The 27,642-nt window shown below is 31.7% G+C and overlaps 1 protein-coding gene across 4 annotated transcripts; it reads right to left on the reverse strand.

Annotated features, from left to right (window-relative positions):
* LOC143249320 (metalloendopeptidase OMA1, mitochondrial-like) lies at positions 1-24,555 on the reverse strand. 4 transcript variants are annotated; one of them, XM_076498949.1, is made up of 10 exons: positions 24,102-24,555; positions 21,077-22,021; positions 20,505-20,593; positions 18,682-18,821; positions 14,327-14,500; positions 12,826-12,933; positions 8,508-8,636; positions 6,705-6,779; positions 6,135-6,284; positions 1-1,206 (listed from the first exon to the last, which is right to left on the reverse strand). In XM_076498949.1, the coding sequence occupies exons 2-10, from the start codon at positions 21,526-21,528 to the stop codon at positions 1,051-1,053; spliced, it is 1,473 nt and encodes a 490-aa protein (XP_076355064.1). In that variant the 5' UTR covers positions 21,529-22,021; positions 24,102-24,555; the 3' UTR covers positions 1-1,050. The 4 variants fall into 4 exon arrangements, with proteins under 4 accessions (XP_076355064.1, XP_076355063.1, XP_076355060.1 ...); XM_076498948.1 differs by having other exon boundaries at positions 23,518-24,104; XM_076498945.1 differs by lacking the exon at positions 24,102-24,555 and adding an exon at positions 23,605-23,859.
* Positions 24,556-27,642: the final 3,087 nt, after the last annotated feature.

The following is a 27,642-nucleotide window of genomic DNA, read 5'->3' on the forward strand; positions in this document are numbered from 1 at the left end:
AGAAACCTGGTGGCATTTATTTTCAATACCTTTATCCTGAAATACAGTATTTATTATTTCAAAATATTCTCATTTCTGTTCTAGACATCTTATCTTATTCACTAGTAAATTTTCACATTAAAAAACACACTGGACATTGGAAGTAGGTCAGGTGATCTTATGTCTGCCATGTGGAAGATTCCTAACTTATAATACTTTTACTAAAATATAAAGTACTCCCACATGATAGGTGTACAAGTCACCGACAACATACCTACGCTTTCATAGAAACAACAAGGAAGAACCAAGGTTACATTTTATGAGGACCAGAACTACATATTTACAGAAAGAGTAATTTTCAATAATTTATTTTAAAACAACTAAATAACAATACTTAATGCCACAATTAATAAATATGTTAATTTCATTGGAAAGACATTAAATTTCTATATTGTTGCCAAAAACAAGATTTACAAAACATAAAAGAACCTTTTCTTTTATATAAAATACTGAATAGCTATATATTTTCAAAAAAAATTTACATTCCCATATTGCTGCCAAAATATGATTTAGAAAGTATAACAATTTTTTTATGGAAAAATGTTTGATATCATATTCAATACCAATTAAATACATTATTTTTTGTTACAAAATTCAAGCACTCTACCAACTTTGTCAGTCACTTTCATTTTTAAAATATTTAAAAATATATTACACTTTAGTTTTTTACAAAATTCTCAATCTTAAATAACCACATTTTTAAGTTACCATTTAAAGGCTTAATTAGACAAGTAGCTTCAATCATTTAGTTGAGATGTGATAAGTACTTTTTTTGAGACTGTGTTTTCTGTAGTAAAAAATTTACTTTGTAATAGTTAAAAAGAAAATGTTATTAACTAACTTCCAAACAATTTTTAAGCTTTTAAATTTTCTAATAGTAGTAATAACAAGAAGTCAAAAGGAATTTACTTGTAAAAAAAACAAGTTAGTAAAAATATATCCATTTTTTTTCTCAAAGACAATGGACACATCTTCTAGTTAGAATACAAATTATCATAAAAGTGTTGCTCCTTATGATGTCTTAGGTACAAAAACAACCACTTTTTGCTTATGTGCTAATGCTTTTGCTGCATCTTCCTCAAGTTTCTGTTTAAAATGTGCAATCTGTGCTCGTGGATCCATTCTAATCAGCGATGGACATCCACAGTCGTAACGCTGCTTTAAGGCCTAAAAACAGATAAAATTTTCAAGTGGGATAATCTTACAAATAAGATGTAATTTCATGCATCAAGCAGTTGAATAAAAACTTTAATAAGTAATATACTTGTATGTCAATTAAACCTCTCTTTATAGGCTTGGCCAAACTGACTAACTCCATATCTGTGAAGCTATACACAACAATCTTTGTTATAATTTTTAAAATTAGCATTCTTCCTCATGATATTGCATATTCTACAAAAGAGTCTTGCAAGCTACCAGCCTTGTAAAAACTCTCACCTCATCTCATGTGAAACCAATGACTCCCTCTAGATTCACATTCTTAAATCCTCATTGTTTGATAAGACAAAGAAACATGTACCAGAAAGTGGGGAGAATAGATGAGAATGTGTGCATAGGTCAGTAATAATCAGAAATATATTTTCAGGTATGAATAATGTTAACTTTTGTAGTGAATACTCAACTCCACACACAGAACAGCTGAAGACTCACATGAAATGGTGAAAGGAATAGTTTAAAGACTACCTAAATGATCTCACTTTAGAAAATTGCTAAAAGAAAACCATGGAATGTGACACCTGATGGCAGGGACTCCAAAGGGGCACATCAAAGGTATACCTTTTTCTTGTATATGAGTATGGAAATGGCAAAAAAAGCCATAACTGTGTTGCAAGGATGAACAGAATAAGAACCTGGTTGTCCAAGTATACACACAAGTTGTTGAATAGCTAGCATGCATAGTGAGGTTGGAGCTCATTTAGACCATTCCTCCTTAAACATCAGACTTGATGGATCAAAGCCAAATATGGGTGGGAAAAGGGCACTTTACAGATTAATGTGTTGTAAAAAATCAGTGGTATAGCAAGTATGTTCAACCCAAGTTCTACTATCAGTCTCTCTGGGCCACCAGCCAGCTACAGGAGGAGGGCACTTGTTATGTTGAAACATTATGGATACATAAATACACCCTCACTCAACCATTAGTTTCTATGGGCATTGTGCTGGCTTCTGGAATGGAGTATGTCCTTTTTTTTTTCTTCTGTACAATGTAGAATACATTGATAATAGTATGTTCACTTCAACTCCATTTAACAGACTCTGGCTGCAGAAGGCAGACTTGTAGCATAACTATATAGAAATGATAAATATAATGAATTGTAGCACTGGTCCATTTGAAGATTGTGATTTATCATAGTTATATATCTTGACAGGGTTGTATGAGACTGGTTTCTTTACAGTAGGTGTCTGTAACTTGTTACACTATGGAATATGACAGTTGTATCTCAAATTCTAAATAATTCTCTTTTCTTTTCTAAAGTCCACAGAGGTTTGTTCAGTTACCTTAGAACCCTACTGATTATTTTCCCAATCTCTGTTGCTACAATGTAAAAATATAGCTGTGAAACACACAACAAAAATTACTCGTTAAGCAAGAAAAGTGTGTGTGTGTGTATGCACGTGTACATGGAAGAGACCTAGAAACTGTAGGGGAAGGAAATGAGAGTGTGCCTGATAAACAGTGGAATGTTCGAGAGTGTTGATATTTACAAAACAGGGTTCAAGAGCATGAAGTCAGGCTGCCATTCAGTAATGTTCCCCAACCTGAGAGAGAAGTGTCCATGAAAATGTGAAGGGCAGGTTTGCAAAGAGATAAGGAAATGCTGAAGATGGTGTTGGAGTGATCTGGCTACTAAGCAAGATCCTCCAGAAGAAATGGGGGAGGTTGATCCGAGAGAATGGTTCCCTGAAAAGGTTCTATCAGTTGTACAATGCTTGCTATAGAAAATACATGTATGACAAAGTGTAATGAGAGGTTGCAGAGAAACCATGGCCACCAAAATACAAAACTTCTTGTACATAATGTGAATATAAAGGTACAAATCTTTACAACCAGATGCTCAAGGTCAAGTAGACAAACGAAAAAAGCTGAGCACAGCTATGGTGAAAGTTGAAAAGAATACCTGGTGGAAGTGAAAAAAACAGTTGGTAATTTTGGCAAGACACCCTTAAAAAGCAGCTTTGTTTTGAAGAAAGAAAGTGTATTCAGAGGATTTTGTCTTGAAAATGGCAAAGAGGAGCCAGTTTTCCATACAGACATGGAATATCAAGTAGAAACTTAAAAATGTTGAGAAGAAACCCACATAATATCTTGCAAAATGTAGAGGCAAAACTATAATGAATAGGAGAGCATGAAACTGGAAACTGAAACCCCTGTGAACAAATTGGTGAAATATTTTAAGGGCAGGGTAAATGAGATGTTGAGAAAAACATCAGACACACTGACAATGGTTATCCACAAGTTGGGTTGGAATGACCAATAAAAAGTGAAAAAATTCTCTATTCAAAAATGTGGGATGAACAAAAAATGACTAAGGAAGAAAAGGTTGATGATTATATGCCAATCTCCAGTCTTTCTGGGGGACAAAAAAAAAGAGCAGAAGTAATAAGCTGTAGAGAAGTCAAATGGCCTGTTTCTCCAAAAATCCAATATTGTCCCTTCAAGATGAAGGTAAGTAGGACTGTATGTGTGGTGAAAGGAGACAGATTGAGAGAAAATAGAGGCAGGGTAGAAAAGAGAAAGAAGATGAGACAGGACCGGAATAACTTATAAATAGCTGAGAAATAGGTTTCATAGGAAAGGAAATTGAGACAGATGGGCTTCCACAGGTCCTGAGAATCAAATCAGATGGCCACTAGCAGTTGAGACATTGGACAGACATGAGACAGAAAAGAGGTGGATGGTGTGGACACAGGAATAGAATGTGGAGCTAAAGAAGGTCCAAGGTAAGATACAGAGGTGAAATGGCAGAGAAGATGATATGGTCAATTGTGGAAAAGAAAAAAAGTAAAGAGTGATCTAAAGTCCCCAGTCCCCAAAATAGTCATTAGGAGTCCCATGAACAGCTTCCACTATGAGATTAAAGGGAAAAGAAGTATGTGGAAGAAACAGGATATGAGGGTTCTGGATAAATAATGGACCCCACCATATAATGGCTAAAGGCCATCACATCTTTTACAGAAAAAATACTTCCAGCATAAATACTGGTAATTTGTTTTATGTAAACGAAATTTTTCCCTCTGATCAGCAGAAGTAGTATTCACAATAAATGTGTTGTATGTATGTTTTCTCATAGTAAAGCCACATCAGGCTATCTGCTATGTCCACTGAGAGGGTAATGAGCCCCTGATTTTAGCATAGTAAATCTGTAGACTTAATGCTGTACCAGCAGGGGACAAAATACATGGTCACTAAATAGAATGTCTGAAAACTACAATAATTTACCTGGCCATCTAAGTAAGCTAAACATAGGCTAAAAACTTTTGCTTGGTGTTTGTAATATCCATACATAAAGAAACAACCAAAAGTTATTCTGCAAGAGTCAAAATGAAACACCTGTAATAAGACTTACACTGAGTAAAATCTACTCTTCATATGATTTATAACCACACCCATCAGCCATTGTGAACTGATTAATAAAACAAAGAAAGGGGAAGGTTGGAGGTTTACATTTAAGATTCCTGCTTTTAATCACATATATAATTAAGTTACACAATAAATCATAAATACATGATGAGTTTAATTAAATTCAAATTAAAAAGAAATGGTGCAACTCTTATCAAACTCAAAACAAGTAAAAGCATGAAAGTGCTGAGGAAAGAAATAAGGATGCACAAACATGAAATGTATCAAGTTGTTATGTGTAGAGGTGTCACACTTATTGGTGAAGAGTTCTGTATGATGACAATCATGCAGCAGCACAATCTCATGTGATTTTATGTAAGATTAGATATGAGTTTTCATAAGGCTGGTGGTTTACAAATCTCTTTGGCAGAACATCAGAATTTATGATGAAAAAAGCTATTTTGTGTGAAGAAATGGATATTTCTTTCAGAATCAGTAGTAAAATAAGAAATAAAATTAATACCACAATTGTTTTTTATTGTGCACTAACTACAGTATTGATTTAAAAACAAATTAATTATTTTCACAACTTCAATTTCTAACTTATACACATCTATTTTATTTTATTTTATCGCTTTTATTACTGTATTTTGGACTCATTACTATAGATACTTAAAAACAATAAATCATAACGGAGAGTACTATTTTGTGAGTTGTCCTGTTGCACATGCTCAAACTAGTGTAGTTTCAAATGGTTTATTTTACAAGAGTTTTGATGGACTAAGAAAAAATGTTTATAATTATTACATTTTAATTTATTTTGTTAAAAATATATAAAACAACGAATAAAAAGAAATATTATAAAAGAATGATTTGTAATATTCACTACACACTCAATGTAATTTGCACTCAGATAGACATTTTAATGAGCATTGTTGTCTCAAGATTGGCATCCAGAAAAAAAATACATATCTTTCATTTTACAATACAAAAACATATGTGGTATGTATGTTTTCTTATAGCAAAGCCACATCAGACTATCTGCTATGTCCACCAAGGGGAAACAAACCCCTGATTGTAGCATTGTAAATCCAGACTTAATGCTGTACCATATCATTTATAACCACACCCATCAGCCATTGAAAACTTATTAATAAAACAAAGAAAAGGGAAAGTTGGAGGTTTATATTTACGATTCCTACTTTTAATCATATATATGATTAAATTACGATTATATGTGTGTGTTTCTAACTGGCTGGAAACTACAGCAACTTATTTTAGAAGCTAGAAAGTTCTGAAGTGAAGAATTATGAACTAAGATGCATCATATGACATAGAAAAAAGAAATTTGAGAAGTTAAATATTTCTTTTTAAAATGAAGATAAAATTTAGATAACATGAAAATATAAATTATAAAATACAGCTGATAATGAAGTTGTTTAACTGTATTTTGAATGCAACATTGTAAAAAGTTATGATGAGCTAAGAGCTAGGCCTAAATATAAGTTAATACACTGTTTTGAATAATTCTAACCTTGTCCATTAAGCTGTCCAAATACACTGATCGAGTTGTATGACTTGGATGTGTCGAAAGCCAGTCCACACTTTCAGTCTCTCCCTGTAAAGCTTTCAGTAGTCCTATTTTTGACCAGAATGCACTGCTTTCCCGAACATCAAAACATGCCTACAACAAACGTTACAGTGTAAAAACGATTAGTAAAAAACACTACTACTTAATTATTACCATTCTAAAACCCAGTGCTATCAAACTTGTCACAGTTTGCTAGTTCTTTCATTGAATATATGTATTCTTAAGACATATAATACACAATCTATCTATCTATATATATATATATTACTATTTTTGTTTTTTGATATTTTACAAGAGATAAAAATTTATCTCCTTCAAAAAATTCAACTGATAAAGTTTTCTTCAGATAACATTCATTGACTAAATAAGTGTTTAATGTCAAGTCATTCACTAAGATGAAAATCACAAAACTGTTGGGCCACTATCACAAAAATTCTCTTAAAAAACAAAGAAGTTTTATAATATCATGTAAACTATCAATATGAAGTCCAAAATCGAAGTTCAATTTGGTACCTTTGCTGCTAATTGAAGTCCCACTTCATCAGCTTCTGTTTCTAGTTTTCTGTTATAAGGCAAGTGAAGAAGTAACTGAAAAAGATTTTTTTACACCCATGAAAAGCAAAAGTTTTGGTAAAATAACTTGTAAGGATATATTTACTAAACCTTATTGAAATGTGAGATTTCCATAAAAATTATCAATACACATAGTAGTATATCATACAACTAAAATAACCTGAAGAACACACTGTGTCTTACTAATAGGAGTAATTGTTAAATAATTTTCCATCTTCTACAGATCAGTCTAAAACACGTTTTCTGTGAATGTGCTCTATTGCACCCTTATTTCACATATCACATTTCAAAGCAATTCATTAAGAAATACACAAGATATAAAATTTTGATTGAATTTGAACCAGTGCTGCATTTGACATACAAAGTGATACAAAAATTTACTTTTAACTGTTTTTTAATATTTACTTTTAAATTAAGAAATTAAATAATGTATAATACTAAATCTTGAATTATAATCTAGCATAATACCAAACTTATTAACATAAATTCATGAAACAGTAGTTTAATAACATTTTGAATGCAAGTCAAACATGATGAAATGAACTTTAATCCATACGAAAAGAGTTAAGAGAAGAAAAAATACCACCATATATTTCAAAGAATTTGGTTGGTTCTGCAAATTATAGATCTATCTTGAATAATAGGGTAGTGATCCTAAAGCTAATGTTGATTAGTACTGAGTGTCAATTTTTTACTTGCTGTGATTTCTTGGCGTGTATTGATAAAAAGTTGCAATATCTAATCAAAAGCATCTTAGGTGTGATAAAAAAACAGTCTGATCAAGAAAAGTGTGTAACTTAAAGGAAGGAAATTAGAATTAGTAGCCAAACTGGTAATTTCACTGTAGCATTGATAAAACTTTCACAGCAAATATTCATACATTAGCAAGTCAGACCAAGTTTTATGTTAAAAAACACGGGTAAAACAAAGAATGTGGCCTAGCTAATGAATGAATATTTGCTGTAAAGTGCTTATCAATGCTATAAGTGTAGCTACCAGTTTGGCTGCCAATTTTGATTTCATTCCTTTAAGTCACATGCTCAATTGTTTTTTTGGCTGCACCTTTTTTTTCACACCAAAGATTTATTTGTAATTAGATTCTATAAACCAAGAATAATTGAATATGAAGTACTACTGCACACTCAAGTTCTATCTTTCTACAAATATTTAGACAATCAAAAACGAATCTTCCTCAGTAACTAATGCTTAACTTATCATTATAGTGTGTTACTATAAGTATTGATAAAAGTAACCATTAAAACCAAAAGGGTGAATTAACACCAGACGATGTAGTTTATCTAAACATTATTCAATTTAACAAAATTCTAAGTAAAAAAGTGAGTAACATACATTTATACAGTTGTAGCTCCATCTTTACAAAACACTTCAATTGCTAATCAAATTCTGGTTTACTAATCTAATCCCTCATTAGTAAACACAATATCTAACAGTTCTTTTGGTTTGGTCAAATTAGAAAACAAAACCATCCTTCTTTGAAAAAATTGTCATAAATGTTTAAGGTATTCTGCATGAAACAAAACCAGAAAGTGTAAAACATTCTGAATAATTATTTTTTTAGGAGTTTCCTGACATTCACTAGACGCAAAAAAACAGCTTTTGAAGACATCGGACAATTTAAGTTTTTGTTTTTTCTATCCTTTCAATAACTTTGTTGGAAACTTTACATTCTGAATGTGTTAGAAGAAAGAAATTAAATAAATATATAAATTATTCTGTACTTACATCCACTACTTTATTGAAAAACCAGTGAGTAACTGCAGCAATTCCATCACTAGGAAGAAAGGCCCATATAGCTGCCAAGATCACTATTACAGTCAGGTCCAAAAGGTGTGCAAAACTGACTTGTTCTGCCTAAGAAGATAATGAATAACTATTTAAAATTCAACTAAGTAATGGAAAAATTTGATAGAACTTTGGAAAATCATATTGAACTCTTATTGTACTAATAACATCATATGTATGATTAACTGTGAATTTTACCTTAAAAATTATTTGTTGTTAAGCACAAAGTACAATGGACTATTTGTGCTGTACCCACCACAAGTATCAAAACAAGTTTATAGCATCAGAAGTCTTCAGACTTATTGTTGAGCTACTGGGGAGTATGTATGTGCATGTTTTCTTATAGCAAAGTTACATTGGGCTATCTGTTGAGCCCACTGAGGGGAATTGAACCCCTGATTTTAGCACTATAAATCCATAGACTTTCTGCTGTATTAGCAGGGAGCCAAGGAGTACGTAATGTAAAAAAATTGGGTTAATGTACATAGACTTTAGAAACAAATGCATTTAGTTTGTATACTGAATTTGTGAACATTAATAGAAGAAATATTAATGAATAATGTGTTTTATATATTATGCTAAGAAATGTTTGTTTTTTTAATTGCAAAGCTATACAATGGGCTGTTTCTGCTCTACCCAGCAGGAGTATTAAAACCAAGTTTTAATTATTGTAAACCTACAGACTTACAGCTGATCCACTTGGGGTTGGGTTATGCTAACAAATACAGAAAATATTTTATTTTTTAATTTTCTCTCTGAAAAAATGTTCACAACAGGTGAATAAGATCACAAAAATGGAACTAGAAACTGATATATGTTTAACCCTATTCAAACTGAAGGGAGTTATTGTTATTCTCAATTTTTCACCTCTGAATGGAAGTGCTTAACCAAACTGCACAAAACTTACTAAATAAAGTATCTAGTTTCAGCTTGTAAAAAACATATCATTTGACTTATTCTTATAATTTTATGTGTTATAAGATTTCTAAAAATTCTATTGTGAGACACTTTTGGTAAGACACCAAAAATGGTTCCTTCCATCAAGAAAATTAGAGCCTTTTACTGGAGATCAAAAAAGTTCCATTTTACATTTGAAGACAATTTTGATTTGATTAATTTTCATAAATACATTTCTTTTAAAACATTATTTTGCCAATTGCAGAAGTCACCACTTGAAGCCAAAATCCTACAAATTGCCACATAAACTGACAAAGATCTATTTGTGGCTTAACCCTTTTATAACAGACTTAGTCAAGTTGACCGACCATGTGACCTATTTGTACTCGTTTAAAGACTTGACTGATTTAATACTAACTTTCAATATAGCGTGATATCTTCACAAAATTTGGTAGCCTGTCAGTTAACTTTACAAGATTTTCACACATAAAAAATAATATTTTTAGTGAAGTTTTTTTTAATAATATAAAATAAAGATTTGACCAATAACATATTGAGTATTTGTTGTGAATAGTCCGTGTGCAAAGTAACTTTCATGTTAAGATTAAAGATACTATCTCTTCTCAAAAAAATCTCTTAATTTCCTTTGTTTAATCCCTAATGCTTCCTAAGTACATTTAAAGTGTTTTTTCAGTAAAACCTTATATTTTATCTGTTATTTTCTCCACCCTAACTCAAAATGGGATTAATTTGACCAAAAAAATCAAAAAGAATTTAACTTGCTTTTTTTTTTAGAATAACTTCAAATTCTAAGTTGAGATTACATTTATTTATCCTATGTAGCTTTAAAGTTATACCAATATACATCTATTTATAATTAAATTTTATTGTTTTATTGCCAGTTGAACCATGTCTAACTACTATCTGCACCATTATAAGTTGTAAATTACTTGAGGAACATGCAGCTCATGTTACATTATCAAATTAAATTTCCCACATGCTGCTCATGTGCTTGCTTTGTGCCTCATGAAACGTTTTATGATATTATTGTAATTTATTTTACCTAATCTTAACTAACCTAAAAAGATTCCTGTTTTAACATTTTAGTAACTTTTATAAATAACAATAATAAATAATAAATAAAGATGAAAAACAAGAAATAAAGTACTTACCTAATCTTATTTTCTTCTTGTAATTGACTGTCAAGAACATTTAAGCTTACTTTTTTATATTAATGGTAGAAATGCACCAAATAATTTTTATTTAATTAAATAATGCACCAAAGAACACAGATTACACATGCAAAAAGTAGAGAATTTCCCCTACCTCTCACAATGTTTGTGGCTTTCTAACTATGAAATGAAAGCTATTACAAATTCATCCAAGCTGGTCATCAAGTGTCTCACTGGGACACTGCTTGTACTCTGAGTGAAATTGACTATTATCTGTTCATGACACAGTGTTCAATGCATCATTTGATAAATGAAAACCTCGACTTTCTACTGGCTATTTATAATATGTAATTAAATGTAAAAGAGAACTGTTTACACATCTTGAAAGAGATGATGCGATAGGTGGGTGTGGCAGAAAGGTCTGATTTTCTATTGATAACTCTATAACCACACAAAATTGACAGCTATAAAACTCATGGTTTGTTTGAAAAATAACACTTTCATCATGAGTAATTTAGGTTTAATTTCTTACTCTTTCAAGGACTGGCAGAAAAAAGAGAGGACAAGATGCATAGAGAAAATGTAACACGTGTCATACTAGGGGAAATTCAGGATTTTTAGAATTATTTCCTTGTAGAATTGGGAACTTTAATACTATTAAAATATGGATTGTTAGCAAATATTTTATGCTATATTAATTGGTATAACGTAAACAAATAGTTGTTAAGAAAATGTTGAATGTAAGAAACTTTCTGCCATGCATAGTGTAAAGGATAACTGGAGAAGAGGAAGGAGGAAGAGTTGAGACCTGACCTTTCAAAATGGAGTCATCAGGTAATGCTACATAATATTATTGATCAAAATCAATTCATTTCTAATACATATCCTTTCTTTTCAATAAAAGATAAGTTAGTTTATTCATGTGCATTGCCTAAGTACAATAACATAACATTCAGTGCATAATGGTTTCAGTCACAACAGTATTTTGCCATTGTTATCAAGCTTTCTAAACTAATGAGGTTTACCTGATGTCTTGCCAGAAGAAAAAACTGTCTTAACCTTCATACAAATGTAACACCAAAAAATATCTCAGGAAGGAAAATGTCTTGTAAAGTGTACAAAAACTCCCGGGTCTGTAGTTTGTACCAAATCTTCTAGACACCACATTAAAATCCAATATTCTTCTCTGCAAAAGCTACATCTAATCACTTTCTCATAAAACAATAACTAATTCTCTCATTACTTTAGTCACTTTATATCAATGTGTACATTCTGTAATTGTCTCTATCAAATGGTACTTAAAGTTGCCTTTAGCTGTTTCCAAAAGTAGTTCTTCCCACCTATTTATAACTTCAAAGAATGTGGTGAGAACAGAGACCTGCATTAATAAATCTTCAGCCAGAAAAGAAAAAGCAGGAGAGAAACAACACTTGGTTAAATGTATTCTTATGGGGTAAATACTTTTTCAGCAAATAAAAAACTATGCAAATAAATTAATGTGTGCATTTACAAATGACATCCCTCAAAGCTGTGCAGAAATATAAGTTTGAACATCTAAAATTTTTTCTTAGTGACTTATAATGAGTAAATGTTATAAAATGATTACAAATCTATTATTTTTTGAGTAAAATAGCTGTTGAAATTCAGCTAGAATTATAATTTCTACTTAAGTTTCCAAATGTGATCTGCAGGCATTTACTCAACATCTAATAGGTGCTCAATCATAATAGGGTTTAAGATTCCATCAAATGGAATGCTCCTCACCTTCTGTGATAAGTTTGAAATATCTCAAAAACTGTATAGAAAGCAGGAGCAATCCAGAAAAAAACAACAACAAAAAACACCATTCTTGACTTTTTTTTAAACAAACATTACTGATACACTAACCTTCTCAAAAGCATAAGAAGCTTTTTTACAGTATATTTCCCAGATTAAAGTTGTTGTTTTTCTAGTACTAATAGTAGTTATTATATGAAGAGGTTATTTTGTGCTTGTTTCTTAATACTCAACTTTGGAACTGTTAATATAAGAATTCATTAATGTTGATCCATGGATTATTCTAGATGTTTTAACTCATGTGATTACAAAGTTTAAGATATAACTAATACACAAACATAAGTGAAATGCATGGTTTTTAATGTAAGACAATTTTCAATTAAAATTCCACATTAAGAATATTAAAAACTCACCCCATGGCCAAGGACACAATGAGCCATCTCATGGGCTAGAACCACTCCCAGCTCATCATCATTAGTACACAGACGAAGCATGCCAGTGAAGACAAAAATCTGGCCACTCTGCAAAAACAGTTGTAACATAAGAAAAATACAAAGTTTTTCTTAATGAAAGATATAATCAAATATTATTCCCAAACAAAACCTGTCAAAATGTTTGGTATAATAATTACTTCTGTTATTCTAATATTAAAAAATTTTAAATTTACCTTTGAGAGAACATTCAAAATAACCTTCTCTGAGATAGAGAGGTTTCAATTCAGTAAGCAAAATAAAATATATCTTTAAAAAATTCTGTGAAAGATAAAAGCTACTTTTGCATGAATATAAATTTAAAGCACTCCAAGTTCATTTCAAACTCTGTTACAAATATAGCTTATAAAAAAGTAGAGCTGTATTCAAAAGTTCATTTGCTAGATAGTTCTAAGCACCCAAAAAGTTTACTCATTCAAGCAGAGTGAGATTTATTGTTTTTTTGTTGTTTTTTTTGCTATCAAAACCATTTGACAGTGTTTGAACAGCAATTCCATATTAAATGTCACTCACATGGAAAATTCAATCATTTGATTTATATAATGCCCATTACTTTATCAAAAGGTATTGTAGCAACAGCATCAACACAATAAACATAGCAGCTTTTTTTCTGTGTATTTCATCAGTCTATTGTGGTGAAGCACAGGGTATACATTTAGCACTTGCAATGCTTCAATAAAATGTACTGCATGCCTCATGTACTATACATAAATGTTATTGTAGTGTAAATATAACACAAGATTTATGTTAACATTAATTTTTGTTGAAAAAGCTGCAGCACTGTGTGTCTTCTCCCCTCCTCAAGACATTTTATTATAAAGAAGACTGATTTTGTACAACTTATCACTTATCTCCTAGAGTTCTCTAGTTTGATTAGTGTAATTTTTAGTAAGGTAATTGAAAACTGTCCTAAGGTATACATGACTATTTTGTTTTATGATGCTTGTTTGGAAAAGAAGATAAAAAGGTTTCTTTAAATAGTGCACATTTCCACTATTTTATAAACTTTTGGCTTTGAATTTAAAGACATAAATACCTCAATTACATGAGCCAATTACTACCTTCCACAAAACTGAGTATGCCATTATTACCTTATGAGACCATAATGGATATAATAGCAAAAGAAAGAAAGGATAATGATAACAATTCAAGCAAAAACTGTATATTTTGTATAACGTATATTTACAGTTGAATGTTTTATTTCATTTATTGTATTACCTGTAACCCAAGTTTTTTTTCAGTGAATATAAACAAATAGGTATGGTGAAATCATCAATAAGCTATGCAAGTTTGTACTATTGAAGGTTCAAATCTTCATTTGTAAATATTTCAAACCTTTAAGTTTTACCCCTTGTTATAGCAAGTAAGTAGATGTTATTTGATAATTTAATTACAGGAAACAGATAGAAATACATGCACTTACAGATAAAACAAAAGCATTTTCTGTTGGGTTATTTACAACAGTAACTGACCACTTCTTATCATAGATTTGTTCCAAGTCCTTGTTTGAACGAAGAAGACGATTAGCAACACCTGCAACACGTTGACAAGCTACATGAGTTTGTGGTAAAACCTGAGACTGAAAAGCTTCCAGTTGCTGAAAAAAAAAAAAAAGTGTTTTCAATTTATGTTTATGTTCTAGCAGGAAGGTAAACAAGTAATAGCATACATGTTTGCAATACAATTTGACCATCCCAGTACAAAAGCAACTCCAGAACTACAAGTACCATATCTAAACAATGTGCTCATAATTTTGTACATCCAATGTTACAAAAATGTCAGGTTAAAACATGCACCAGCAAAGCAAAAACACAACCAGGAATGCAAATGACTAATGGTTAAAAAATCAAACACTTTCTTTCAACACCACTGATGGAGAAGATTTGTAAGTTGTATGGTGTATCCAAGCTAACTATGATTATATTTTTCTCTTATAGTATCTAACATATCCTCTAATCTGTCTAGATGCTTGTGAATTCACCAATACATATAAATGCATTTAATGCTCATTAATAGTTTTTCCCATTATCTACTAAGCACAAAATCTGGAAAAATTGCAAACCCTATCATACTACTATAGCTTAAGTAATTTCAAATTATGAAGTATATTTCTTACATTGACCAGTTTTTGTTTTTTTTAATAAGACATACTATAAACTTTTACAGTGCATTAATACAGATAATACAGTAGACACATGGGATGCAATTTATCTAAGCAGGTTTAAATAAAAACATTTTCAAGTAGTTTAACCTGTTACTGATTTTATACGAAACATTTAAGAAATAATTGGGAATAGTATTTCTTACTTTTACATTCAAAATACTGTCATGTAATGATGCAACTGCTTTAGTTGTCTTTAGGTGAATATTAATATACCTACCCTTCTGCTCAAACACAAAGACTTTAATTTCTACATATTAGGGTGATTAATTATTCAGCATGTTTTAAACCCTTACCATGGCTCATTAAGTCCTTGCAGTTACACTTGTCATAATTAATTAATCCATGTAGGAAAACTCCCACCACCTGCAAAGCCCCCTGAAAACAAGGACAACTCCATTGGATATATCCAGTTGAGGCAAGAAAGACAATGAGCAACAAGACTGATACAAGAGATCCAACATATAAAAACATAGATCTCTCAACCAGGTGCCTCTTTGGTGACTGATATGTGTCAGCACTGTAGAATTGTAGAAATGAACCATCACCAGACAAGAAGTGATTAAACACCCAATGTACAACTAAAAGTTCGAGAATGTTGACATGCAACGGCCAGTAGCTTCATTGTGGTTGACCCATGCACCCTAGCCCTGCAGAGATGCATCAATAAAAAGGTGTAGATCTGAACACAGGAGAAAGAAGTGGCACATCCAATGATGTACATGTCTTTTCCAAACACCAAAGCAGGTCGTCTTGCAGGGTAAGAGAGATGGTAATGGGAGGAGAAAAAAGGATTGTGAAGAGCCTACTGAATGTACATCATATGAGCACAATCAAGAGGGACCAGTAATGATACTGAAGACCACATTCTCAAAAGTAATAAAACTTCACAAGCAGTAAATAATAGAACTGATAAGAGATGACAAAATAACAATTCCAAAAAATGAAGTCTTAAATGAATAGGTTGGACCTGCCTGTTATAAGTGCTGAAAAGAACCAACAAATGGATGAGAGATTGAGTGCATCTAAGTTTGATCAACCACTCTACTCAAGCATCCACTGAAACGTGCTGTCAAGTATACCTGGCTGATTCCAGTTCTAAATGAGCCAGAAGAAGCCAGCTGTCCATGTAATAGTGAAAACTCAATCCAAGAATGCAAAGATGCCAAGCAAAGGCTCAGGCTACCAGATAGGAAACATAAAGAGCTAAAACAATACCAAATATTAGGGTTCAAAATTGATAAAACATTCCAACATTGGCAAACCAAAGATAAAACAAAACTGAGTTGATACAGGTATATGGAAATAAGCATTGGCAAAATCAATGAACCCAGAGAAAATATCCATCTCAGGACCACAAAAAACTCCACAGTAAACCAGAGTAGGTAAACAAAGAAGTTAGGGCAATATAAATCTATTATTGGCTGCCAGCTCACAGTTGTCTTTGTAGCAACAAAAAGATGATAATAAAAACCTGTTGCAGGAAGGAGAACAGGTTTGATGGCCTTCTCAGAGAGCAATTCCCGAAACACTTCCAACAGAACTGAATAGTCATGGGATAACTAGGAGGAGGGACAGAAACAGGGAAAGAAAGGGGATCTCAAATCCCTCTGATAAAACCTGAAGAACCCATTAATTTTTAATGAAGGAATGCCAGTGATAAAGAAAGTGGGCAAGCCAAGCTCCCATCAGGCTAGAACCAATTGGGTAGTCATTAGCATTGTTGGCAACATGAGATGCATTATAAAAAATAAAAATTAAAGGAAAAAAATGATAACAGGTAGTCTAAAAAAAGGGACAGGTAAGGATTTAGAAGGTAAAGAATAGGAAATGGCAATAGGTATCAAATGGGGCTCCGACCAAGACAGACATGCAACAACATTGGTGAGGATAGATTGTTGTTGGACTGATACCATCTGTGACTTCAGTGTTTCCAGGATCATGTCAAAAATATATAGCCACAGAAATTGGGACAAGTGTAAATCCCAAAGATAAGTTGATAATAAGCAGATATGAGTCAAAATAACAACACAGCCTAGAAAGCTACAATAATAGAAAAATCATGTATGAAAATCAGAGCCAAAGATGACAAAGGAGCTAGTGTGGAGGAAAGAAGAGAAATGGTATCCTCTGAAAAACCCTCAGGATTCTGAGAAGAGCCTCAGAGAGGAAGTGTGGAGAAGAAAGATACTGTAAAACAGTTGTCAGGAAAAGGTTCAGGGAAGAATACTGGGAATGGGTAAGACTGATGGGAGATTTGGAAGTCACCCTCCAAACAGGAAATACAGAACTTAATAACCACTGGCAAAAAAAAGGACAGCACAAAGTTATAAAAGCTCAAACTGATCTGAAAGCCCTGGGGAATGGTAATTGCATTGCTTAATTGTGAGGCAAACTGTTTACCATGAACCCAGATATCAGAGGAGGGAAGAAAACCAAAAAGGGATGAGAAACTTGACCAGGGAGTGAGGAATGATATGGATTGTAAGGAATATGAGAAATACTTAAGAAATAAAATCCACAAAGACCATGCTTGGTGTAACTGGTTTCTCAGGTAGGGGATTGGAAATTACAGCAAAATTAAGAGGCAAAAAATTGAGGATTGAAGACCTCAGTCAAAACAGGCTCCACCTGTTAGGGAGGAGCTGGGGCAAGGTTCAGGAACAAAGATTTGCCATGTAATGTTTGATCTCTCAGTGAATAATTGGGTTTCCTGCACTTGAGAAAAAATACTAGTTACTGGTTTGACCCCCAAAGTGGTAACATGAACTTTGGAATTCGTAGCGAAGAAGAGCCCACCAAATCTGAGCAGTGAAAAATAATAATGAGGCTGAAACTACCTGATAAAATGTTAAAGTAAAGAAACCGTTTGAATAAAAACTAAATAAATTACACAAAACCACTTTGTGACAAAGCTTAAGCCGAACATGAATTGTTAAACAAGAAGTAATGGTTCAATAGAGGAGTATGAAAAGAGTCACATGCATCATGTAAGCATGTCACCACTATTACATTCACCAATGGTTGGAGCATCTCATACCTGCCAGGAGAATTATGCTTTATTCAGAAATTCTTGAATATAATATTTTTCAAAATATAAAATATGAATTACAATAGTAATTAACAACAACAATCAAGTTAAATCTACATTTATAGTAAATATATACATATACACACACACACAGAGAAGATAATTTCATAATGTGTTTGCTAATTAAATATTTCATAACAGATAACACAAACAAAGTGAACATTAATCTGAAATACTGAAGTATAAATTCATCAGATTCATCACAAAATCAACTAAATTCACTGACTCATAACAAAATTTTTTTTGTTTATGAACATTTTTTAAATGCACCTAACTACAGGGTGGCCCGTAAGTCCCTACCCATCCATATGTTATTATAGACAACATTATAATACTAATGATGAGTTGAAGGCAGCTGTTACCATGGCATTTTGAACAATAACCCCTGCTATGTTGAGGACAATGTCTCACAGAACATGGAGTCGCATAACATTATGCAGCAAGAATGAGGGACAGCACACAGATACACTGGATACATAAGATATATATGTATATACTTTTTTTAAGTAATAGACTAACTACCTACCATTTCAAATTCAAATTCTGCAATTTTCTCAAATTGATCTGGTGTGAAAGCAACAAATCGTCTCCTTTTTGTGATGGGTGTTTCTTGAATATGACTTTCATAGTAGGCTAGGCTTAATGTCAGCAACACCACTGTAGCCACTAAATTAAAATATTCATAAAAATTGCTACTAATTTTGTACCAAAATATTTAACAAAATTAAAAATTCCATCCTCTTATAATTCAGAAATATTCAATCTCAGATGTGATAAATGTAACTATAAATCTATGTTTATATAATAACTACAAGTACTTAAAAATAAGCAGCATTTAAGTTTTCTCCACCTTTTTTTTTTTTTTTTCAAATTATGAAATAACTACTTCAAAACTTTAAAGGTATTTAACTCCCAAACAAAAAGCTTTGCTAGAATATATTTAGTAAAATATAAACTTTACAGGAATTAGAATAAACCCAGAGGTTATTCAGGTATTCTTGGAATAATTTTTAGAGAAGAGTAATAGCACAAATTTTACAACATACATTAAACCATTTGTAATAATTAATACTTTGTATTTCATAAAATGAGGTTATTGAATCTAAGAGCAAATAAACTGTGAAAATTTTAACTGAGAAATTCAAAGGTTCAATCTGTCTTCAGGCTTAACTGACTCTTTTAACATCAACAAAAACATCAAAATATACAGTCATATAGTAGCGGGTTAAAAGTATGATAAAAATGTATGTATGTTACAGGGTGGTAAAAGACCACAAAGCAGTAATAGAGACATTTATATAAAATAAACACAGTAATAGAAAAAAAAACTGTAATCACAATTATACCAATTGTAGAAATGAGAAAAAGAAATAACTATGGTGAGCACCCAAAATGTGTTGAAGATTTCCATTTAGAATCCACTAAGCCTTATTTCATTCATGGTCTATGTCCATTTGTAGGTATGGCAGCAACTCTTTCTTTTGTATTAAATAATTATGTAGATAATAAAGTATAAACAAAATTACCTACTTGTAGAGTCACATTATATAACATGTAGTAAAAACATCCAAATAAGCCCTATACATGTGTGAGTGTCTCTCAATATATATATACACACACACACTTTTTTAATCTATTTTATCAAATGTTGATTTCAATTCACTATTCCTGCTTCCATTAAATTTTAAATTTAATATTGAAGCACAAACTCACCATTCAAATTTAAATGTTTATATTACAAAACTGACAAGCTTTCCCTAGCAGTTACATACAATTATTAATGCTGTGAAAAGTTATATGTAATAGCCACTCATGAGATATAACCTAATTGTCTGACCCCTAACAAAAAACTCTCCTTGATCTTAAACAAGTTAATTCAAGAAATACAGTTAGAATGAATTAGTGCTGGCTCTGTTACGAGGTGTAATTATTGATCTTAAAGTGGTTTAATTTTGGAATTTTGTTTCTTCTAATTCTTTCATTATCATTTGTACCTAGTCCTGGCCATGCACAGATTTACTAACTTTGTGTTTCTGAGTGACACAATTTGTATTCTAAAGTTTGAAAGTTTTATTCTGGATTTCTGTTGTTGTTACAGTTTAAAGTTTTTTTTTTTTTGTTTCAATAAGGCCCACTCCTAGAAATTTTGAGTTTTGAAAGTTCACATCTTCAGTATTCATATGTGTTCAGTTTTGCAAATTATTATTTTCAAATTACTTTTAGGGTATGTTATGCACCTGATAAATGAAGAAAAACCATGAAGTGCCAGCTTTCTTTAAAATATAAAAAAAATAAAATAAAAAAGAACCAAAAATGTGCAAAGATATCATTTTTACCTTGTATACATACCTCCTATTTTTACACGATTTGTCTTTAGCAATGAAAGAAAATATAGCCTTTTGTGTTTTGGTAAATCTTTCCACCATTTTCTAAATCCCCTAAGATTAAAATGACATGTATTAAAATATATCTGTTTTCATACTACTGACTAGAAAAACTTTCATTTCTCAGTAAATCTACCATAACTTGCAACATATGCATTTTTATAAATAACTACATAGTTTAAAAGATACATTTCTAGTCAACTTGTAGTTTGTCTCGCTGACACCCCTATTCATACATAGCTATACCAATACTTCACATTTTTTAATCTTGCAGCTAATACTAATTTGAAGCTTTATAAAAAAAATAGTGTGATAGATAATATACACAAAGTATCAGTTACAATTAATATTGTGTAACATATTTTAATTTTCTCTGATCAGTAAAATTACTAAAATCATATACATACATTAAAAATGATCTAGAAAAAAATCTAACATAACCACTCCTTTAAATTACAGAAAATATCTTATTTTCCAATTGGCATAAACTTCATGAACACTCTATAAAGTGAAGAAAAAGTTTTATGTTTACTGTACCTGCCAGTCAATATGGCCATTCCTTTAGCAAACGGCTTAATAAACATCCACAGTGCTGGATGAACATCATGTTTAGGAGAAGTGTGAAAATATTGCACAAAATTCAAAGCTGACTTAGTGCTGTTTGGTACTTTCCGTTTTAAGATGAAATAACAAGGAAATTGCAAAAAAGATTGGACTGCTTTAGAATTGAGAAATTGTCTTTTGTTATTTCCAAAATTAAATATATGTTTGTTGTATATCCACTTGATATGCTGAACCTGTTGTTGGGTCTGCACCACTGGAAGTTTAAACTTACTTGAGTCTTTTGTCCAATGTCTCACAGTGATGTTGGTTAGAGAATAGCTATAGAAGCTATTTGTATATTTGCTAGGAAGCATAAATAATGATGAGCATGGAAAGAACCTTAGTAATGTCTTCATGCCACTGTAACACTGTTTGTATGAAAGCATGCCACAGCTGTATAAATCAAATATAACTGTCTTATAACAAATCTCTTTAAGAAAATGAAAACTATTAATTGATGTACCCAAAAAAATCACACACCATTTAACATATACCTGCAGAGCAAATCAAAAGTGAGGGTTTTCTGTATTTATTATCCCAATGCCACTGACCACATTATCCAAAAAAAACCCAATCTCCTGAACTTTGTCATCACACATAGTGCAAATGTTAAGTGAAAAGCTTTATAAAGAACTCTTGGGTTGAAAAATAAAGCAATAAGTGACAACCAAACAGGCCTTTCTCGAGTATTAATATTAGAAGGTTGAACAATGGAATTATACAGTGCCATCCACAAGGATTTTGAAATATCTTCTGACTTACTGCCACTGGCCATTTACTATGAGTTGGTGTTTCATGTATAAAAGATTGTATCAAATGGTCACCCACAGAAACTGTTAAATTTTCAGTCTTTACTCACAGTTCACTTATGTTGAGATTCTGAAAAAAAAAGCACACTGATTAAGATAAAGTGTCATTAACACTACTTTTCAAACAATCACAAATACTTCCTAGTAAAACTAAATATAATTTACTTCACCAAACTTACATTGAAGATCATCAGGTACACTATTTTGGAAGCTTGCAAATTTCACACAGGTCCATTTTTTTTGTATAAAATGAACAAAAAAATTATATCTGGATTTACAAAACTTGGTTATTATCTCTTACATATCACAACTCTGTTTTCTTTTAAATAAAGTTTCTGTTTTTTTTAAATAAGAGCATTTCAGTTTACTTTTCATGACTTTTAATTTTTTTTATAATATTAGTAGAAAAATATGTGAAAAAAAAGTTTTGTGGTAGAAATCAGAAAATAATGATACATAATTTGGTACAAAGATTGGATTTCCTTAAAGGTCATATTTAGATCTATTTTTCATTATTTATATCAATACTTGAATATATACATTAACTGAACTACTAGCACATAAACTCTTCTCATGAAATTAAGATGTTGGTTAAGTTGATGCTAACAGTAATCTTGTTTGTTAAAATAGTTTTTTTTTTGGTATATACTGTACATTTAAATATAGAAATAATTTCAAGGGAGGTTCAATTTAATCTATGATTTAATCAATGTGTGTTACTGAGTTATACTAGTTTTGGAGAATTCCACTCCTCATCAGTAACATGGACACAAGTTAAAGAAATATAAGCTGGACACATATCATAATGAAAAGTATCAAACATTGTTAGTGTGAACATGCTCTGTATTCACTATGATGAAAACTTGTACACTGGATAGGTGAAGTGAAGAACATTTAATTTCAAAGTCTAAGTTTCAGAGAATTCCATTCTTGTCAGTAACCTGGAACTACCATAACCCAATAACATATGTTGATCAAAGCATAGACTGAACTGGACCTCCCTAAAACTTTGACTGAAATCAAACAATTTTTAGAACACTATATTTATTTATTTATTACAATGATTGAAATGGGAAGAATGAAGAATTAATATATTAAACAGATAAAAAACTACTATGAAGCCCTATAAATAATACATTCAAGAATACTTCCACAAGTAAAGTTGAGGACCAGAAAGTTTAAGAAGGGTCTAAGTAATGAATAAGAAATTATTGGATATTAAAGTGGATTAACATAATATCTATCATTTTAGGGAGAATAAGGGCTGTCTCATCCACTAAACTGAAACTGTTTAAAAAAAACCTCAAAACCATCAACACCAAAGACCTTAATATCATCAGCACTTTAAGTAATACATTGACCATTCCTTTGTCAACGTCACGCACTGTTTTAAGCAAGCTGACAAATATTTACAAAAGAATTAACTGGTCCTATTAAGGCAGTTCAAACACATTAACATTTTTTTTTACTAATTCAATTCCCTCATTAATCCATTTAGATTAAATTTAAAAGCTTTTGGCTAGAACCCAAGACATTTTTAACAAGTATAATAATTAAGTTTTTTACCATAAACCATCTCGAGCTTTATTAGGAGTTTCCCAATTCAAGTTGTATCACCCAATTCTTCTCAAAAATAAAATATCTTGCACTTACTAAAAATAAAAGTTGGGACATAACTCTTATTAATTCAACGACTGCTATCTACGCAGTACGTGGTTATTTTAAAACTTAGAAAGAAAATACGTAAAATGTAATCCAATTACTCTCCATTCCATAGGTCAAATGAGAGTATCAATATCGTTGTAATTTAAACTTTAATTCTAACTCTAAATTACAGTCTAAATGCTATATCAGAATTCTAACCAGTGCAAAACTGACACGAACAGTACCACTACAACTCAAAGGAATTACTAGTAGTTCTACTAGTTCCAATTGTAGTAGTGCTGAAACTACCAGTAGTATTAGTATGAACTTAGACGTTATTTAAAGCATTTATTCCTCGCTAACCGTTGTGCTTTAAAAATAGGATGTTTTTTTTTCGATTTATTCAATCAGAAGAAGAATTTTCAAATGCAATACTAACAATATAACAGAAATATAAAAGACCTATTGCTATTACAATTCACGTTTTGATCAAACAGTTACGTTACCCGATTTTTTTTTCTTAATGCACAATAATTTGGCAAAAGTTTCCGATTGCCAAAGACGAGACTCGGTGAAACCAGAAACGAAAAATATACTGTGTTATCCGCTACTAGACAGACATAGTAGAGCTACTTTCCAACAATTACCATTTATATTGGCTCTTGATAAACACATTTTTCTCATCAGTGTTTGAAAAGATATAATATATAAATTACCAGAAAAGTTGATTTGTTGTGTTATCATTGTCTCCAACTTTTCTCTCTCTCTCAGTATTTGAGTATGATATGTTCGTACCCTGGAGGGTCAGGTTCTCTTGAACCTCTTCCTTCTTCCTGTACTTATGTGGTCTTGCAGTATTTGATATTGATAGTTACTTCATTTTTGGGTCAGAATGAACTGAATTTTTCTCCAACCCTTTCCAGGGCAATGTCCATGTATTGTGATACACATATGTGTATTATTTTGCCCTATTAGCAAGATGTCAATTTTGTTGGTGGCACTTTTTTATAAATTTCTTTTAAATTCATTATATATATATATATATACATACATTTTTATTATATATTTATTTTTTAATTAATTAATTTTTATTCTATTTTGTTTATTTTTTTTATGTTTAAAATATATATTGACCGGGGAGAGATGTTTAGGGTGAGCTTAATCATGTATGAGGTACCTATCTAGTTCACATAGTATTTCGTTTTTCATCCAATTTTTATCGAAGTACATTATGGTGCTATGTAGGAATCTATCTGGTATGGTCGGTATGTTCGGTATGAATTGAAATGATATAGTTTTTGGAACTCTGTATGCTGTTGTGAGGAGTGTATTTTGGATTGTTTGTAGTTTGGTTTTAATTATTTTGTCGTTTATAGTTATCCATGCCGGAGCTGCATACTCTATCACTAGTCTAATATATGTTTTGTAAATTTTTAGTATGTTGTATGTAGATGCTCCACTGTTCTTGCCAGTTAGACTTCTAGCATAGTTGGTTCTTCGCCAGACTTTGTTTTTAATTTCATTTACATTGTTAATCCAAGTTAATTTTGAATCATAGGTTAGGCCTAAAAATTGTGCCGATGTGGCAGCCTGAAGTAGCGTGCCATTCATATATATTTCTGGGTGTAGTTTTTTGTTTTGTCAATTTCGTAAAGACTACGAGTTGTGTTTTGCTGTGTTTATTTTATTTTATATTTTTGACAGTATTCACTTATTCTATTTAATTGCAGTTGAGTATTTGTGGCTGCTATTGTTGATGTTGCGGCACTTTTCCAGACTGCCACATCATCAGCGAACTGTGAAGAGAATCCATGATTAGGATCCTTCAATGGCATATTATTTACATACATGATGAAGAGTATAGGGCTAACCACCCCTCTCTGAGGGACACCAGCTTTTGGAGTAAAGTACTCGGAAAAGGTACTCTTTACATTCACTCTACACTTTCTATTTTCCAAAAAGTTAGATAACCAGCGAATAATTCCACACGGTAATCCCATTTCATTCATTCGGAACCTTAGACCATCGTGCCATACAGTGTCGAATGCTTTCTCGATATCAAGGAAGCAAGCGACAGTACATTCTTTTTTATTGAAGTTATCTATTATGGTTTCTGTTAGTCTGATTAGGTGGTCTGTCGTTTGTCTAAATTTCCTGAATCCATTTTGTTCTTATGGTAAGCAATCGACAGTGCATTCTTTTTTATTGAAGCTGTTTATTATAGTTTCGGTTAATCTAATGAAATGATCTGTTGTTTGTCTGAATTTCCTGAATCCAGTTTTTTTTCCTTCTGGTAATTTTGATGTTATCTCCAAGAATGTGGAGAGTCTATTACTGATTATTCATTCGAGAATTTTACCTATACAGCTGGTTAGGCTGATTGGTTAGTAGCTATCAGGTTTATATGCTGGCTTTCCTTCTTTATGGAATATTAATATATTAGTGAGCTACCAAGAAACTGGGGTGTGTCCTGAGGATAGAGATAGGTTAAAAAGTGTTTTTAGGTGGTCAAACAATTTCGGAGTGCCCTTTTTTAGAGGGATAGCTTGTATTTCATCTTCACCTGGAGATTTGTTTTTGTGTTTTTTTATTACTTCAATAAGTTCTTGTAAGGATATTTCTTTCGTTAGTATCATGTCTTCGTAGTTTTGATGGTTTATGATGTGTCTTGTGTTTGTCTCAGATATGCTCATTGGGAAAATTGGTTCAAATGTTTTTTATTGCTTAGTATATGGTTGGTGACTTCATTGTAGAAATATGTATTCATATCTGGATCAGAATGAGTTTTAAATATATTTTGAAGTTGAGCTTTGAAAGCTTCAGCTTTTTCTTTATTTGTGTGCTGTTGTATTATTGTGTTCAAGTGCAGGATATTTCTTTACGGTTGTATTATCATCGGCGAGTCTTTTAAGGTGTGTCCAGAATTTTTCGGGTCTGTTTTGTCATTCAGTTTTGAGCAGAATCTAATCCATTTTTCTTGTTTTTGTTGTTTTATTTGTGTTCTGATGTGATTTCTTATATTGTTTATTTGCGTTTTTGTTTCTCTGTCTCTTGTTATCATGAACTGTCTTCGTTTTTTGATTAAGGTAATTATTTCGGTGTTGGGTTTCCAAATGTTATTTGCTCCAACTCTTCTGTTTCTTCCGCAGTGGCGGCGCCAGCTAATTTTCGTTGGGGGAGGGGAGAGGTAAACTGTGGAGGGGCTTCCCAAAATGCCATCAATATGAAGTATAGACAGTAAATTATAATAATGTAAATACCAAGGTACATTTCAGAAAGGTGTGCTATTTTGAACTACAACTCTTGGGCTACTCTTTCACCAACGAATAGTTTTAATGCAGTTTTTATTGGAAACTCATACTCTGATTGATAATTCATTATTACAAATTTGATATAATTTGTTTATGAAAATATGCGTATATGTAAAAGCGGAAGCTCACCTAAATTCCACCCAAGGTAATACATAATGATAAAGAAAATCAAGATTAGCTTAGATTGAACATTTAATATACCATAAAGAGTAAAGCTACAAATCAAAAGAAATATAACATAAATACATAGTTTATATAGCAGAAACGAATTATTTCATGTGAAGTTAATACACTCTGAGGAAAAGTAAGGTCACTATCAGGCTAACTATCATTCATCGTGTTGTGTTTATATTCAATATTGCTTCAAAACAATGCGCCTGTTTTGGTGATTGACAGCAAATGTGTCTATATCAGAATCAATATCGAGTTGTTTTGCTCTCCTGGAGTTTACTGATATGACGGCAAGGTTGCTGGTGCGGTTGTTACCACTGCTGTTGCGCAAGTATATCTTGAGAAGCTTCAGACATGAGAAACTTCTCTCACAGGTAGCTGAAGTGACAGACCGGGTCACAGCGATGCATACAAGTTTGTGGAGATCCAAGAAGGCATACTTGTATGGCTCCAGCATGGTTGCAAGCCCCAATGGTGTGGATAACTCCTGCCCCTTGTCTTTCTTCCTGGCAATTAGCCTGTTCAACTGGTGGACCTCCACTGCAAAGTCATCCTCTGCCATACC

Source organism: Tachypleus tridentatus, chromosome 4 (genome assembly GCF_004210375.1).
Source record: "Tachypleus tridentatus isolate NWPU-2018 chromosome 4, ASM421037v1, whole genome shotgun sequence".
NCBI classification, from domain to species: domain Eukaryota; kingdom Metazoa; phylum Arthropoda; class Merostomata; order Xiphosura; family Limulidae; genus Tachypleus; species Tachypleus tridentatus.

Excerpts from the sequence above, each read along its gene's own strand:
- LOC143249320 (XM_076498949.1), bottom strand. The coding sequence starts at position 21,528 with ATGCTTTCATACAAACAGTGTTACAGTGGCATGAAGACATTACTAAGG. Across the intron at positions 12,934-14,326 it reads AAAATGCTTTTGTTTTATCT|AGTGGCCAGATTTTTGTCTT; the intron begins GTAAGTGCATGT and ends CTGTTTTTGCAG. Across the intron at positions 6,780-8,507 it reads TTTTCAATAAAGTAGTGGAT|TTACTTCTTCACTTGCCTTA; the intron begins GTAAGTACAGAA and ends AATCTTTTTCAG.